Here is a 16,643-nt window from a genome sequence, read left to right as displayed (position 1 = left end):
AGCCCACCCCTGCTCCAATAAAATCAAGCCAGCTCCTACTGAAATCAGTCAACTGATGTAACTTTGTTAGTTTCATTGACACAAGATTGGGCCTCTGTACATACAAGGCAAAAAATTCCAAAGTGCATGAAACCCAGATTTTGTAAGGTATTTAGGGGTTGCATCATTGAGCGTTGCAATGCCTAACTGATTTAGGAGCCAAAGTCTCATTTACAAAGTGATTTAGGCACTTAGGAGCCTATCCTATTGACTGTCAATGGGATTTTGACGCCTAAGTGCCTTAATCCCTTTTGATTAGAAGATTTAGGTTCCTAGATCAGTTAGAGATTGCAATGCTGAGCACAGCAACACCTAAATACCTTTAATCATCTGGGACCAGATGATTCAAGAGCCTAAATCCCATTCACTTACAATGGGACATAGGCTCTTGAGTTACCGAGGTGCTTTGGAAAATTTTACCCAGAGGACCCAATCCTACAAAGTCAGTGGGAGCTGAGGGTACTAAGCATCTTTCAGAATCATGCCCCTGCAGCATTAGTATCTCACAGTGTTTTGTAAATGGGATTGCAGCCAATTTCCTAAAGAGAGCTGTAGTATTGTCTATTTTTAGTTTACTGGCTAATGCAGTTAATTAGTCTTGGATCAAGTAGAGAACCTGCCTTTTCCTGACGTCCCATGACAGCAATTAAAGTTCATGGAGGCACTTACACAGTCAGTGCCTGAAACTCAGCTTTCTAGGAGCTGCAGTAGGACGCCCTCATCTGAAGGGCCTGTCCTCAGACCTCCTTCCCTTTGGCATTCTGCCAGGGTTGGATTTTGGAAACAGCACTAGCATTTTGTTGTTGTTGTTCTCATGGGCCCTTAATTAATATATTTTATTTCTGTTACCAGTTTTACTATAATGTGTGGGAGCCTCCAGGCTCATAATGGGCCTGGATTGTTATTTTGAGTGATCTGAAGATTAACTCATATAATCTGTTGTTAGTGGGAGGTGAAACTAAGTGCCTACATATTTTTAGGTGTCATATAAACATCCATTAAATAACACACTGATTTCCGCATAGTGTGCTCTGAGGAAAAGAGGCCAGTGTAACCAGCCTTACAATGTGTATGTGTATCTACACATGACTTCTCTATGACACAGTAATGAGATACGGTGCACATGTTTTACAGTACCATTTGGTTGGGTAGGAATTAAGGTCGGGTCTGTTACTTGTGGGATTTGGGCCTTGACTAAAATTTAAGGCAATGTAAGAATGTTCATTCAATGCCAAGCACGGTTTTGGTCTCGAGTAGGCCTTGTTTTGGGACACGAACAGTCCTGACTTCTGGGTCCCAGTTCTTGTCAGCAGGAATGATCCAGTGGCACAGAGCTTTTGAGAATGAAATCAGAAACTGCCTTTCTAGGACTCTACTCAAGCAAACAAGCCCTTCTGTCTGATGGCTTGCAGAAAAACCAGCTGTTGGTCATGGCCAATCTGACAAAAGACTACATCCCACTGGAGAGCCCTATGGGGTTAATATTTGATGATGTCGTGTTCAACAGCTCTATGACACACACCCCGTACTATCCCCATGTGCCAGGGATAAGGATTGGGGGATATGTCTGTTGCCAGAAATAAGCTGGGTGATAGGAAATGTCTCATTACTGCTTGTTGGACTGGGAGCTGAAAGCTCCAGTTTGACTGCATTCCGCTTTGTAAATCTAGGCCCTAGCTCACCTGGGCCTTCCCACTGTCTTGAATATTGATCCCTATGAACAACGAGTGCTTTCGAAAGGGACAGGCCTTCCAAGCTTAGTTCTTTCACGTATCCTTACCTCATAAAGGAAAAGATTAATCCTTCTCGCACAGGCAGACTGATTTCCTACCAAATCACCCGTCCTCTTGGAGAAAGACACGCTATTTAATATATCGCCAGAGCAATCTCCCTTTCGAAAGAAATCACATCACGTATTTGTTTATGAGGTTAGTCCAGGTTCCTTTCTGCCCTACTGCTATTATAGTCTTTTAATGTATTTCTTCCTCCACCACCAAGGTCCATCCATTGTAGCAACCCTCGGAACTTAGTACAACCCTGAAGGACTTTTCCATCCTTTCACTGAGGCTAAGGTTAGCATCCCAGGCATACCCATCTTTGCTCCTGGCCTCACCTGTCCAGTAAACATCATTTGCCTGATCTGTGGAAGGCAGGATAGGTGTTCTGAAACACAAGCTACAGAGAGCTCTGTTAGGTGTAGGCATGCAAGGGAAAGCACTTATGACAGGTATGGTTATTGGCATTATGCAAGCATGCTAAACTGCCTCAATCCATTCAGCCTGTCAGGATGCTTTATGTAATTAAATAACTAAGGTCTAGCAACCTGCTCAGACTTTTCCCTCTTAAAACACACCGATTGACGGATTTGTTATTTGATGGTTTTATCAGCACTAATGTGCTTATCACTGCCCTGCTTAATTAATTAAGGGGTCCTTAGGACACATTGGTTCTGAGTGACACTCATGATTTCACCTCATACATTGTCACTACATTTTCTACATGTACATGTCTACATTTTCAAAGCCTCATTCAGGCCTAATTAGAGGCATGATGCTAAAGATCTATGTGCTGCTTTGAAAATGTAGGGATAAGTTCTCAGCTTCAGATTTGGCTGTTCTAGCCATTCCCTGTCAATGAGTTATTCGCCTGTAAAGAAACTGTCCTGCCACCTGTTACTTGACTGAAGCATGATCATTTCAGAATGATTTTCATACACGGGTCATATGCATTCTGACCTGTTGTATGGCAAACTCCTAGTCTGGCTATAGAACTCTTTATTTGCTGACTAGAGCCTTATCTTTCTACTCTGCTATCTGCCTTGTATGCAGAAGGATCTTTTCTTATTTATAGCAGACAACTGATAACTGTACCAAATATGTCCCTGTAGGTGGTTCTGCCTTCTCTGGCATGTTTGAGGATAGCAGTATATGAAGAAGGAGGAAAGTTTATCGGACATCGGATATTGCCTGTCTCAGCAATTCGACCAGGTAAGATTATGGCTCTGCTGTAGTGAAGAGAAGCAACTTGGCAGACCCTCAGCAAGATTCTTTTGACGTCAATGCAGCTATGCTGATTTATGCCAACTGAGGCTCTGTCCCAGCGTATGCAGCCAATGGAGAAATTCACCTAATTTGGTACTGCATTATTTCAGCTTTAGCTATAACTTCATTTTGTTTTTTTAAAAAGTAAATAATTTTGAATATGTTTATATCATCCATGAGAGGAGAAACACCTGAATCACCGAAAGTTAAATCTAGAATGAAACAAGAAAACCTACAGAACTAAAACATACAAAGCAGTTGATGGCATTTACTGGTTAATTGTAGCTATGAAACCATTTTAAAAGAAGGAGCTTGGCAGTCGTTTCTCCTTTTCAGTCATTGTTTCTGAGATCGACTGCTCAGTGAGCTTTAGCTGTGGTGGGTGGAGACACTGAGGGCATGAAACATGCTCTCACGGGACAGTCAGCTTGGCTCATCCTTCCGCACTTTCAAAATTGCCTGCAAATGCTTATATTGTAGGTGTATTTTAATTTTAGCCACTGTGAAGGATTTATTCCCATTCATTCCCGGTCTTTTTAAATATGTTGCTGTGTCATTTATTCTGGTATTCTCTGGGTTTTTTATTGTTAGGTATTCATGTTGTGTGCATATTACGGCATCCTGATTCCTTTTAATTAACATTTCAGCTCTCTGAGTATCTTGACCGGAAGTACTTATAAATATTTTAAATGAAAATAAAGTAGGGTTACAAAGCCAAATCAATCCAAACTAAATGGAAAACAATAAGAAAAGATCAAAGAATTATATAAATTAGAGCTAGGGAAATAACTGATTTCTTTTGTTCGCTGGCACTTCCGAAAAATCATTTCAGTTCAGGTTGAACTGAAATGAAAAAATGCGGAAAAAGTTGGGCACATTGAAAACATTCATTTAAGGTCAAAGAAACCAAGTTTTATCTGACCCAAAACATTTTGTTTCAAGCATGTTTGAAGGGCTCAATTCACCAAACAGCCAGAGGAGGAGGAGGAGCCGATGATGGTTATAAAGCGGCTAGCACCGGCAGCTAACACTGACATTTTTGTGCCATATGGGAGACCCACGTTCAAATCCCTGCTCCATGTCAGGCAGAGGGAACATTAAACTTGGCTCTCCCACATCCCCAATGAGTCCCCGAAGAATTTAGCTAAACATTCTAAAGAAAGCACCATCACCATCTCCTCCTCCTCCAGCCATTTTGCGAATGGCATCTCGGTATCCCCAAATTACTTTTGGCTGAAACTATTTGGCGAATTCATGTACAATTCCCAAATTTATTTCATTCGACTGATATTCGCCAAAAAAAAATTCGCCCGACTCTAATAAAATTGCAAATTGGCATGAGCCGAAGAACAAGAAATTAGTAAATGGTTTAAAAATAAAGGGGGAAAGATTTTTTTTTTAATTGTGCTGTCTTGAACCTTTCACCTGCTCCCTTGTCTGTATGTTGTCTATGTAGCTTGTAAACTTTTCTGAGTCAGGATTTGCCTTCCCACAGTCTCTAAAGAGCCTAGGTCACTTGGGCACTATATAAATAAGGAATAATAATCCAGTTACATTGGACACAGTTTACAATTCTGGACTCGACTGCTCTTGTATTCCAGGCTATCACTACATCTGTCTGAGGAATGAGCGGAACCAACCTTTAATGCTGCCAGCAGTCTTTGTGTACATAGACGTTAAAGACTACGTACCCGATACTTATGCAGGTAACTATTAAACTATGAACTATAAAGGTAAAATTAAATACACCTGTCTTTGGAACCTTCTCAGTCTGTTTGTGACAGAGAGCCTGAAACACCCCTGTATAAAACTGGTGTAACCATCTGCAGGCTGCCTGCATGGATCACAGTCCAGGATCAGGGCCTAAGTACTTATTTCCTAGCGGACTTTGGGTAGCCCTAAAGAAGCCAGGAGTCTTGGGATTTTGTAAGATAAACAATATGCAGTAGCTGTGAGATCAAATTGCAAATGTGCAATTAAAAAAATATGAGTGTGAACGTAAGGGTTCAAAAGCGCTCAGCATTGTCCTAAGTAAGCATTGGGAGTTTTACCATTGTCTTCTGTGGGAACAGAGTTGGGCCAATGCTGAACAGGCTAGAAAATCTCATCCTAAACCTCCCCCCAAAGAGTGCTCATCCCAGGCTCCAAGTGTTTTGGACATAAACTTAAAAACACAGCACATAGGAGAGACAAAAGAAAACTCATTCAAAGCAGCAGTATTTCTCCTACCTTTTCTTTCCCCAGTACCTCTCACAGTAGTGAAATAGGGATTAAAATTCTCACCTACATATTGGCCTAAACATGTGCAGAATGTATATTTCCATAAATGGTGTTTCACAGTTAATGCCTTTGGTATGACGGCATAGTCACATTCACTGAAGTTTCTGATGTCCAAGTGTTATTGAATAATAGATTTCAAGAAAAACTATGCACCTTCTTAACACCTTAGGATCTCTAAAACCATAGATTAAGGAACTTTGACCTGAAATGTTTACTTCATTTCCAGATGTGATTGAAGCATTATCCAATCCAATTAGATACGTAAACTTGATGGAACAAAGAGCTAAACAGCTGGCAGCACTCACACTGGAGGATGAAGAAGAGGTAAAGAAAGAGGTAAGGGAGAGTCACTGAAAATTCATCATATTTGGTGGGACTTTCAAAAGCATCTACGTGATTTAGAACTTCATTGAAAGTTAGTGGGACTTGTGCTCATCAGTCACTTAAGGACTTTTCAACACCCCACCCATTATCTGAGAGCCAGGTTTTGATACACTTACATTGTGTACATTGTACTGTATGTGGGATCCTCTTGAAGTCCGTGGGCTAATGCAAAGTCAAATGAAGTAAGGGTATCAGAATCTGGTCTTTAGTGAAAAAGTATTGGATGTCACACAACACGCAGAAAAAAAACACCCCCAACCACAGACCCTCACGTTTGTTTAGCACTCTGATCATGTGGTTTTCCTAGTCCCGAAGAGAGGACTATATCATTTGCTTTCTTTGAAAATATTACAAATTTTGCAGGAATTTTGAGGGCTTTCTATTTCACAGCAGTTTGTCTCTAAAAATTGTATTCTGTTCACAGGAGGAGAGAGTCTCTTCACATCCTGCACAAATTCTGATGTCTCCATATTACAAGCTCAATTTTCATTTGCACAAAGGCCACTTTACATCCACTTTAAGGCTCCATTAAACTGCCAGAGTGGTGTAGAGTCTTTCACACGAATGAGAATTCAGGCCTGTTGCTCTAGTTTAACTGGAATTTTGTGGAAGCCAGTGGTTCATCTTTGTGCCTTTGTTTGCATAAGCGCTTGTCACTAAGAACATATAAGAATGGCCATACTGGGTTAGACCAAAGCTCCATCTAGCCCAGTATCCTGTCTTCCGACAGTGGCAAATACTAGGTGCCCCAGAGGGAATGAACAGAACAGGTGATCATCAAGTGATCCATCCCCTGTCGCCCATTCCCAGTTTCTGGCAAACAGAGGCTAAGGACACCATCCCTGCCCAGCCTGGCTAATAGCCATTGATGGACCTATCCTCCATGAATTCATCTAGTTCTTTTTTGAACCCTGTTATAGTCTTGGCCTTCACAACATCCTCTGGCAAACAGTTCCACAGGTTGACTGTGCATTGTGTGACGAAATACTTCCTTTTGTTTGTTTTAAACCTGCTGCCTATTAATTTCATTTGGTGACCCCTAGTTCTGGTGTTATGAGCTGGAGTAAATAGCACTTCTTTATTTACTTTCTCCACACCAGCCATAATTTTATAGACCTCTATAATATCCTCTCTTAGTCGTCTCTTTTCCAAGCTGAAAAGTCCAAGTCTTATTAATCTCTCCTTATACAGAAGCTGTTCCCCTAATCACTTTTGTTGCCCTTTTTCAATTCCAATGTATGATTTTTGACATGGGGCGACCACAGCTGCACGTAGTATTCAAGATGTGGGCGTACCATGGGTTTATAAGACTAAACTCACATTTGCTTGTGCAGATGCAGTGATTGTACAAACATATGTAGACATATGTGTATTTTTGTGCATGCCTGGGGGCCTCTGACAATTATGCACTTACTTTCAGTGGTAAATGCATATTATAGTTTTATTTAAGTTGAGGTTTAAAAAGCATCTGTGGAATTTGGCTTCCCAATTCCGATTAATGTTACTAGAAATTGGGCACCCGAATGGCTTTGAAAATACCAGCATTAGATTTTATACAATTCCTGTGTCATTCTCTAGGTCTATCACATGAGTTAAAGAGTATTCAGTACAAGCAGTTAAGTCCTGATTCCTGGAAGGCAGGGAAACAGTCCCTTTTTTGCCTCCTGCCCTGTTTCCTGGATCCTCCATTCTCAAAGGTATAAAAGCTCAACTGAACTCGCTTTTGTAACCAAGAATACACTCCCCCAAATAAGATTAAATGAGTGATAATCATTACAGTTCCTTGGCCAACAGTTTGCCTCTTTGTCTCTTTATTATGTACAGTCTCACAAGTTTGCTTGAATGAGGACATGGAAATACAGAGTATCTGCCCCATTCCATTCCCTTTGCTCATATGGCACAAAGGGAGCAGAAGTCACTCACAGGTCCCCAGCTGGAGATTCCTGGGCATGAGGAAGTCCTTGTCAGGTGTACAGCCATGTAACTAGCTCCTGTGCTGTTCTCCCTGCAGCCATGCCACAGTTAGGGTTGCCTACCCTCCCGGATTGGCCAAGAGTCTCCCGGAATTGGAATCAATCTCCCTGTGGCTACTGAAACCAATCCAGGAGATTTTAATAGGCCGCTAAAAGGCTGGTTGGCAGCGCAGCAGGGCTAAGGCAGGCTCTCTACCTGCCCTGGTTCCGCGCGGATCCCGGAAGTGACTGGCACGTCCCTCTGGCTCCTAGGTGCAGGGCTGGCCAGGGGGTCTCTGAGCACTGCTCACCCCCTCCCCCGAGTGCCAACTCCGCATCTCCCGTTGGCCGGGGCAGCGCGCAGAGCTGCCTGGCCACCCCTGAGCCTAGGAGCCAGACGTGCCGTTTGCTTCTGGGAGCCACTCAAGGTAAGCACCACCCAGCCGGAGCCCGCACACCAACCCCCTTTGGCACACCAACCCCCTGCCTGAGCCCTGAGCCCCCTCTTGTACCCCAACCCCCTGCTCTAGGTTCAGCCCAGAGCCCCCTCACGCACTCCCACAACTGGCATTCTGCCGATGATACCGACTTCAACGTCCTGTTAGCCCACTTCTCACGGTTATCTCTGTGTCTTTGTCCATTGCCATCTCCTCGTGGAATACCCATTCTGAGTTGACACCCCGGCCGCTACTCTCTCCTCATTCAGATCCTTCCTAAAGTCTCCTCTGCTACTGACATGCACAGATGTGAGTGAACAAAGACTGTAATCCTGAAATCTCCACTACATCTAGACAGGGTGTAGAGTGGTGGCTACAGGGAGGTGATTGTGACTCACTGATTCGGAGTCACTCAGCCTTGTCATAAGTCAGAGCACAAGGGGTGCTGCTGGCATAAAATCCCTTTTACAAGAAATAATCGGGTCAGGCATAGGGGATCTTCTGAGATGATCCCCCCTTCTCCTTACATCAGGTGTGGTTAGTGTGGAAGATAGCTACAATGCCACTTTTTGGTGTATAGTAGAACAGAATCCAATCCTATGTGTCTATATAAGACTGCTCTTCCCTGCTGACCACTAACCTTTGCTGAGTAAGCACAGTCTTACTAAAGACATGAGAAAGCAAAGGGTATAAACTAATGTTCCTTTTATACCTCGCTACTAAAACTGTAAAATATGAGGGTGGAATACATAATGTATTAAGAAAGATAGCCTGTGATATTCTCCATTAAGGGAAAATCACATTCACTTAAGAATTGTGGGTGGTCATGAATTATGAGAAGAGAACATGCTTTATAACAAGATTAAATTGCTTGTTACACACAAAAAAATGGCTCTTTGTTCACTTCCTGAACTTGTCTCACGTTTGTGATTTAGTTTCTGGAAACAAATGTCTCCGGTGCCCAAAACTAAACAGCCATGTTAATTGTTTGAAAACAAGGTGCAGTGCTACATGAGTTTTATTAGCATATATAAACCTGGTGGCCAAAAAGAAAATGTGCACCTGCACACGCAAAATTGGCTCCTAACTTTCCATGCGTGAATTTGCAAGCTGGGATGCGAGCTTGTAAGTCTAGCTTTATTTTTATTAATCGTTCATGCAGTCCAAGTTCTCACTAGCAGAGCCCTTTTTATTAAACTATTGAACATCACTTCCTTTAACAGTGTTTAAAGGAGAAAAAAAGATAACCAGCCAAGACTTCTGCCAAAACCAGGATCATTCTAGAATGAAAGTGGACGTGCACATCGCTGTTCAGATCATGTTTTGCTTATGCATGAGATAAATGAAGTGGTTGGAATAGATTGAATCTCCTGATAGACACAATGGTGGTGGTATCCTTGTATCCCATTGTATAGCTGCGTTAGAATTAAGTTGTTGAGACAGAGATCCCTTCACAATACACAAAGTGTTAAGTTATATGACTGTTGAGCCAGATTGCAGTAAACTGGCAATGTAATTAGCGTAAAACAATTATACCAGAACCTGTGTTGCCTCTTGATCGAGTGGCAGACGGATATTCTGAGAGCTGTCTCCTGCTTCTGCCTGTAATTTGATTTTCCTCCAAGAGTGAAACAGAAGCAGCCTGAGGAACAAGCCAGGACTGTATTCAGCTGGTGCCATGGCAACCAGTTCTTCATACTCTTTTTGGCTGTCTCAAAATCCAAATACCTTACCAATGCTGTGAGTCCCCCTCCTCTTCCTCCCTGAGCATGGAGTGTTTGTATGTCTTTATAAACCTGACATCCACAAGAGTAACTGTAAGGTGTTCATAAGGGAACTGGCAAGGAGGGAAAAAACGGCTGTGGAAAATGCTTAGATGAGTTGGATACCAGAGACACGTTTATGTAGAGTTCAGCAGGATGGAGGTACTGTTTATATGCTCTCTGTTGAGTGTAAATATGACACTATTATATCCTGGGGATAAGAAGTATGTGTGCGTGTCTTGAGAGGTGGTGAATAATTACACTGTCATGTGTATCTAGTAAAATTAGCTATGAAATTTAGCAGCCCTTCTATACACATATTTTGTTCATAATAAGGATCTGAATGGTATTTTCCTGCTACCTTCTGCTTACTTCTAGAAGGGTTTTATGATGCAGCACAATGCTGATTCCATGTAGTTTCACCTCTGATATTGCTAACTAATACATATTATCAATGAGTAAATTACCTGTCTGTTTTGTGGCTGAAAACCACCAGCTGAATTATATCCTGTTAACAGTTTTTTTTTCCGGTGGTTATACAAGACAAAAGTACACTCAGAATAATTGTTCTGAAAGATATGTGCTGAAAGTTAAACTGCAAAAATGAACTGTCATTAATACAGTGGAAAACTGAAGCTACTAAGTCCAGATTTTTCTTTTAGAGCAGTGTATTTAAAACCTGTACGAAATTTCAGAATCAAAAGAGGCATGAAGGTTGGACTGGAAATAAATAACACCTTCCCCCTCCCCCTGCGTGTATTTATTATGTATATACCTATTTGGAAGAGTAATGTAAAATATTCTGTATCTTTAGGTTGATCAGGGGGATGCACCATCAGAAGATAAAAGCGAGCCCAGACCAACTCCAGCAGAAAATGGACTAAGTCACTCCACTTCTCTGACAATGAAGCCAGCAACTCAGGTTGTCCATAGCCAACCAGTCCCGGGTAAGAGACTTAAACACAGTTTTCCTACATTAATTATTTAAAAAGCAAAAACCAAGAAATGGCCGAATAACACTTTCTGTGTGTGCTTTGCATTTAAAAAAAAAACTATATAAAATGAGTAGGGGAAAATTGTCCTCTGTTGTAACATATATTATTATTTTATTTCACAGCATAGTAGTCTCTTTCTTCCAGAAGGATACCTATAGGCTTCACATACTGTATCCAGTATTTGAGTGAAACAGGTCATGATTATACAAGAGTTGAAGACAGAAATAATAAATAATAATAATAAAATATAGGACGGTCAAGCAATTAAAAATTAATCATGATTAATCGTGCAATTAAAAAAATTATTTGCGATTAATTGTGCGATTAATTGCGCTGTTAATAATAGAATACCATTTATTTAAATATTTTTGGATGTTTTCTACATTTTCAAATATACTGATTTCAATTACAACACAGAATACAAAGTGTACAGTGCTCACTTTATATTTATTTTTATTACACATACTTGCACTGTAAAAAACAAAAGAAATAGTATTTTTCAATTCACCTCATACAAGTACTGTAGTGCAATCTCTTTATCATGAAAGTTGAACTTACAAATGTAGAATTATGTACAAAAATAACTCACTCAAAAATAAAACAATGTAAAACTTTAGAGCCTACAAGTCCACTCAGTCCTATTTCTTGTTCACTCAATCACTCAGACAAACAAGTTTGTTTACATTTGCAGGAGATAATGCTGCCCACTTCTTGTCACACTGTCACCTAAAAGTGAGAACAGGTGTTTTCATGGCACTGTTGTAGCCGGTGTCACAAGATATTTACATGCCAGATGCACTAAAGATTCATAGGTCCCTTCATGCTTCAACCACCATTGGCAGCCAAAGCATGAAGGGGTATACAAATGTTTAGGATATCTGGCACATAAATACCTTGCACCACCGGTGACAAAAGTGCCATGTGAACGCCTGTTTTCACTTTCAGGGGGCATTGTAAATAAGAAGCAGGCAGCATTATTGCCCGTAAATGTAAACAAGTTTGTTTGTCTTTGTGATTGGCTGAACAAGAAGTAGGACTAAGTGGACTTGTAGGCTCTAAAGTTTTACATTGTTTTGTTTTTGAGTGCAGTTATATAACAAAAACCCTACATTTGTAAGTCACACTTTCACGATAAAGAGATTGCACTACAGTACTTGTATGAGGTGAATTGAAAAATACTATTTCTTTTGTTTATCATTTTTACAGTGCAAATATTTGTAATAAAAAATAATATAAAGTGAGCACCGCACACTTTGTATTCTGTGTTGTAATAGAAATCAATATATTTGAAAATGTAGAAAAACATCCACAAATATTGAATACATTTCAATTGGTATTCTATTGTTTAACAGTGCGATTAATCGCGATTAATTTTTTTAATCACAATTAATTTTTTCAGTCAATTGTGTGAGTTAACTGCAATTAATCAACAGCCCTAATAAAATAATAATAATAAAACACACTCATAGACAAGGACTCCTTGAACTTTCGAGAGGCAATGAGCAGAATCCAGTATGAACATTACTTTGGTATTTGCTTGTGAATCTTAAGTACCAGTGCAGCACTTAAACATGCATTGCCCAGCACTTCCCATTGTGTCAGTGGAGTGAGATCTTGAGAACAATGGAAGCCGTGGAATACTAAACACATCTGCAGAATCTGGCCACTTCATGAAGCTGAGCTGTGTAGAAAATCAGACCCCAATATTGTGTGCTGAGCATTTTTTTGACACTTGGCTCCATGTTGATAAGCATAATAGCAGTATGTTTTGAACTTCTCCTAGTCTTACAGTAAAGTACACATGTCCCTCACTTCAGATGCTTTCTAAAATCTCACTTCTTCCAGAGGTGAGTTTGTTATCCCAACCTCTGGATGTTCCAGGGTGATCAATCTTCTGGTATTTAATATTTACATGCCTCTGTCTCCTAAATTGCCATGTCTTTAGGGCTGTCTTCATTTTCATATATTAATACAGCACAAGCACATTATTAATGCTAAATAAATAATCATAACCCCATGCACATTATCCTGGTAAATGTACATTTTTACTCCTGTCTCAGGTCCTCCAAAACAATTGCCCCATCATCTCAATACTTTTATTGGTTCGGCCATTGGCCTATGCTACTTGAGAAGCAATTTGCCCGCACAAAGGAAGATGTAAATAGGAGAGGGCATGTATTTTAATGAACATGGGGGCACAGATGCAAGCATAGACATTTTTTCTGAGTTTTGAAAATTACGAAGTATTCTGCAATTGTGCAGCTGAGTGTTCCATTATGGGCAAGGTCGTTATGTCCAAGGGTGGTAGACCCTTAAACTGCTTTTACAAAAATATTTTCAGTTATTTGTGCATGCATTTACCTTTTACTGTACACTTTAAATTCATTCATTGAAAATGGAGGCCTGTGTACATGTGTATAGATATATCTATTTTAATATGAATTCTAAAACTGCATTATTTCCAATTTAATTATTGATTGTTCATCATCGGCCCGATCCAACTTCCACAGACTTCAGAGGAGTTATATCAGACCCTTTTAAAGCAATTTTGAACTGTCACTTAAAGTACCAGTGTTGTATTAACCATGAGCCAAATCCTGTTTACCTTACTCACATGATTGGTCCCACTGAGTTCACTAGCATCCCTTCCATAAGAAAAGTGAGGAGGCTAGGGTGTTTTATTTTGTGTTGTGTTGTTTGGTGTTGATACAAGCGTTGCCTCTGTAGACCATAGGGCTAGTTTGCCTTTATTATCTTCACGGCCTTGCTTTCATTATATTCCACCTTTATGATATTCAGCAGTCACGCAAGAAACCTACAGGCCTGTATCCTGTAAGACATTAGCCTCAGCACTTAATTTAAGGCTTGAGGCCTATGAACTTTGGCACAGATAAATGACCCAATGGTAACCCCCAAGTTCTGGAGAACTGAGAATAAAGTGTTTAAGGGGAAATTTTGTCAGAATTTACCATAACTACGTGAACATGAGCTAACATCTGCAGATGTCTGACCACAAGAATGCCCTGGCAACGAATTGACATATATCATAATAAATGGAGATCATTAGTATACTAACCTATAGGAGAAGGGCACCTCAACATTAGTATGGTGAGGAAATACAAATAAGGAAGAGGGGAGAAACCCCTTCTGAATGTGCATTGGGCAGAGTGGTGTCAGCATAACATATTCTAAAAGTTGTATCCCAGCCTGCGGGCAATAGGAGAGGGAGGTGTAGCCCTTGGGAGATGCCAGGATGATGGCCACTGATGATGAGGAGGAAGGTGATGATGAGGAGGAAGATAATGGCTAACATTTTAGGTTGTTCTGCAAGGGATGGTGTGAGTATATGGATGTGCAGAAGGACATTTTGTATTATCTCCATCTACCTTACTGAGTTGGAGTGTTCGTGACTTTGCTAAATGTATTGATAAACTATTGTAAATACAGAAGTTTTCCTATAGTGTGAGTGTTGCAACTGTGCACATCGAGGTTTCCACATCTACAGTAATGTTAATACTGAGCCTGATCTTGGGACAAGAACCTGTCAACTGTCAAAGTGATAACTGGAATTCTGAAGTAATCAATATAATTAATACATAATCTATGAACTGGGATACACCTCCATGTTGCTACATCTTGGCAGTGTAAAGGGTATCTGAAAGATATATTTTCTCACATTATTCAGAATGTTTACACAACTGTATATGCTATGTCAACTGCAATAATGATATAGAATATATATACATTTTGTAAGGGCAACACGTGTTTCTTGTTTTTAAAAAGAATTGATATCAATAATATCTTTTACTTCCAGGTTCTGTGAAAGCACCTGCAAAAACAGAAGATCTTATTCAGAGTGTCCTAACAGGTAATAAATATACGGGTGTTATGCAGTAGCATACTCTGAATAAATTTTACGGTTTTGTCCAGGGATACGTACATTTCGTAAAATAGGCTACCTGGTTTAGACTTTTCATTGTCTGATTATTCTGAAAGAACTTTGTGGCAAATGTACATACCACGACTTGTGCCCTCAGGACATAATCCTGCATCTTTGAATGGCAAACGCCCCTTTGACTACAACGAGAGTAGGATCGGGTCCCTACAGGGAGCTTTTTCTTAGTATCTCCCTCTGTTGCACTGCCACCCGTGCCGGTAATGGTGGGAGTATTCGGAGTCTGAATGCAAAGAAGGTACCAGTATTATGACCACCGTGTCATCTAGACTTGCTGAAGTCAATGGCATAACTCCTAAGAATAAGATATACCACTTGTATTTCATCGTACCTCGTTGAATGTCATTGCTGGCTTAGCTTCTTGAGGACATCAAGTCCATTCTCCACTTCCAAAACTGAGAAGCCCTTCAGTTCAACTTCTTTGAAGAATGCATTGATTCTGCTGTAGTAAGAGGTATATTTTCAATGTGGTCCATGGAGCTTTAGTTTTGCAATCCTCCTGGACATTCAACTGAAAATAGAAGTAACTTGTCAAAGTGTTGCACAGCTAAAGCTTTGTGTACTGGTATGAAAATGTGTCCTTATGCAGACCAAACTGTTGCCTAGAGAAGGGAGTGGGAAAGGAATAGTTAACAGTATTTACCCATGGACTGCATTGTACCTTAGGACAGAACTGGATTTGACATTATCTTTGGATTTCAGTTAAATACAGTGGCTTGCACTGTTTAAAATTTCATAATTGGAGGCCCATCCAGAGCTTTGGCTTCTTTTCCATAAGGATTTTTGTGAGGTAACATCTCCCATTTCCTCTTGTTAATCTCCATTTCCCAAAGAACACGTGTAACCTGTCGGTGAGTGTGTGTTACTGGTCTCCCAATCCTCAGAGGAATATGAATTGTTACAGCCCACAGCTGTATAGCTTTACTTCAAGCTGCAGCTGCTCGTGTTTTTTTTTTTTTAGCTCTGGCGGTCCCTGGTTTAATCCCTGGTGTGTCAGCCAAGATGGCGACCATCACACACATACAAACTGAACATAAGACAAACACAACATAGGATGGAACTCTCCAACCTGAACATGTTAGCATGACCCATTGTAATTTAGACTACGAACAGTGTCAAGTATAACCAGCCTCAGCCAGTTTTTGGATCCAGAAGAGATGTGTAGATTTACTTGACTGTTTTTTTCAGCATCTCTTCATTAGGTCTATTTTAGATGATGTTTCCTTACTGGATGGACAATTAAAGAATAAAAATAGATCCGTCTTTCCTTGTGTTTTAAAATACAACACATATTTGCCTGATAAACTGCTGAGAAATCATCCATAGCAGATAAATGTGAGAAACTGGTCAATCTCTGTCTAAGTGGGAGGACCTCTTTAAGGGAAAATGAGCCAATGGAAATGTAAAGGAAACAAGAATAAAGTCTATCTGCATAATGTTTTTAGAACTGGGACTGCCCCATTACTCCAGCCAGACTGGTCTGATGTTCTTACAGTAACCGTCTGTCAGTGCCTGGGCAATGGCAGCTTGTACTAGGGATATTCTGAAGCAGCTCCTCTAACCCCAGAATGGTTTTGTCTTGTCCTCTGCTGTCTGAGGGATATTTGTCCACAGTGATATGTTTCTGGTGTGTTGGGGAAACACAGGAGAGGACTGTGGTTTGGTTTGTCTTGGGCTGGTGGTGGGAGTCCTCTGCATCTGAAAGGGATTGAAGGAAAGATAAAATAGTGTATATTTGTCTTGCAAAATGTGATGATTCTGAACTTATCACTTAACTACCTAGACATTAATTGATTA

The 16,643-nt window shown here is 40.4% G+C and overlaps 1 protein-coding gene across 7 annotated transcripts in view; it reads left to right on the top strand.

Annotated features, from left to right (window-relative positions):
* PLCB1 (phospholipase C beta 1) overlaps nucleotides 1-16,643 on the top strand; it is a 666,388-nt gene that overhangs the window by 536,264 nt on the left and 113,481 nt on the right. For all 7 annotated transcript variants that reach the window (XM_048842561.2, XM_048842562.2, XM_048842563.2 and 4 more), the window contains exons 21-25: nucleotides 2,927-3,026; nucleotides 4,682-4,786; nucleotides 5,587-5,696; nucleotides 10,711-10,843; nucleotides 14,706-14,759. In XM_048842561.2, coding sequence (XP_048698518.1) covers nucleotides 2,927-3,026; nucleotides 4,682-4,786; nucleotides 5,587-5,696; nucleotides 10,711-10,843; nucleotides 14,706-14,759 — 502 coding nt within the window. The remainder of the gene's footprint in view (nucleotides 1-2,926; nucleotides 3,027-4,681; nucleotides 4,787-5,586; nucleotides 5,697-10,710; nucleotides 10,844-14,705; nucleotides 14,760-16,643) is intronic.

The sequence above is a fragment of the Caretta caretta genome, chromosome 3 (genome assembly GCF_965140235.1).
Source record: "Caretta caretta isolate rCarCar2 chromosome 3, rCarCar1.hap1, whole genome shotgun sequence".
Classification (NCBI taxonomy): Eukaryota; Metazoa; Chordata; order Testudines; family Cheloniidae; genus Caretta; species Caretta caretta.
The sequence above is the reverse complement of the archived record's forward strand: the minus strand, read 5'-3'. Positions and strand labels throughout refer to the sequence as shown.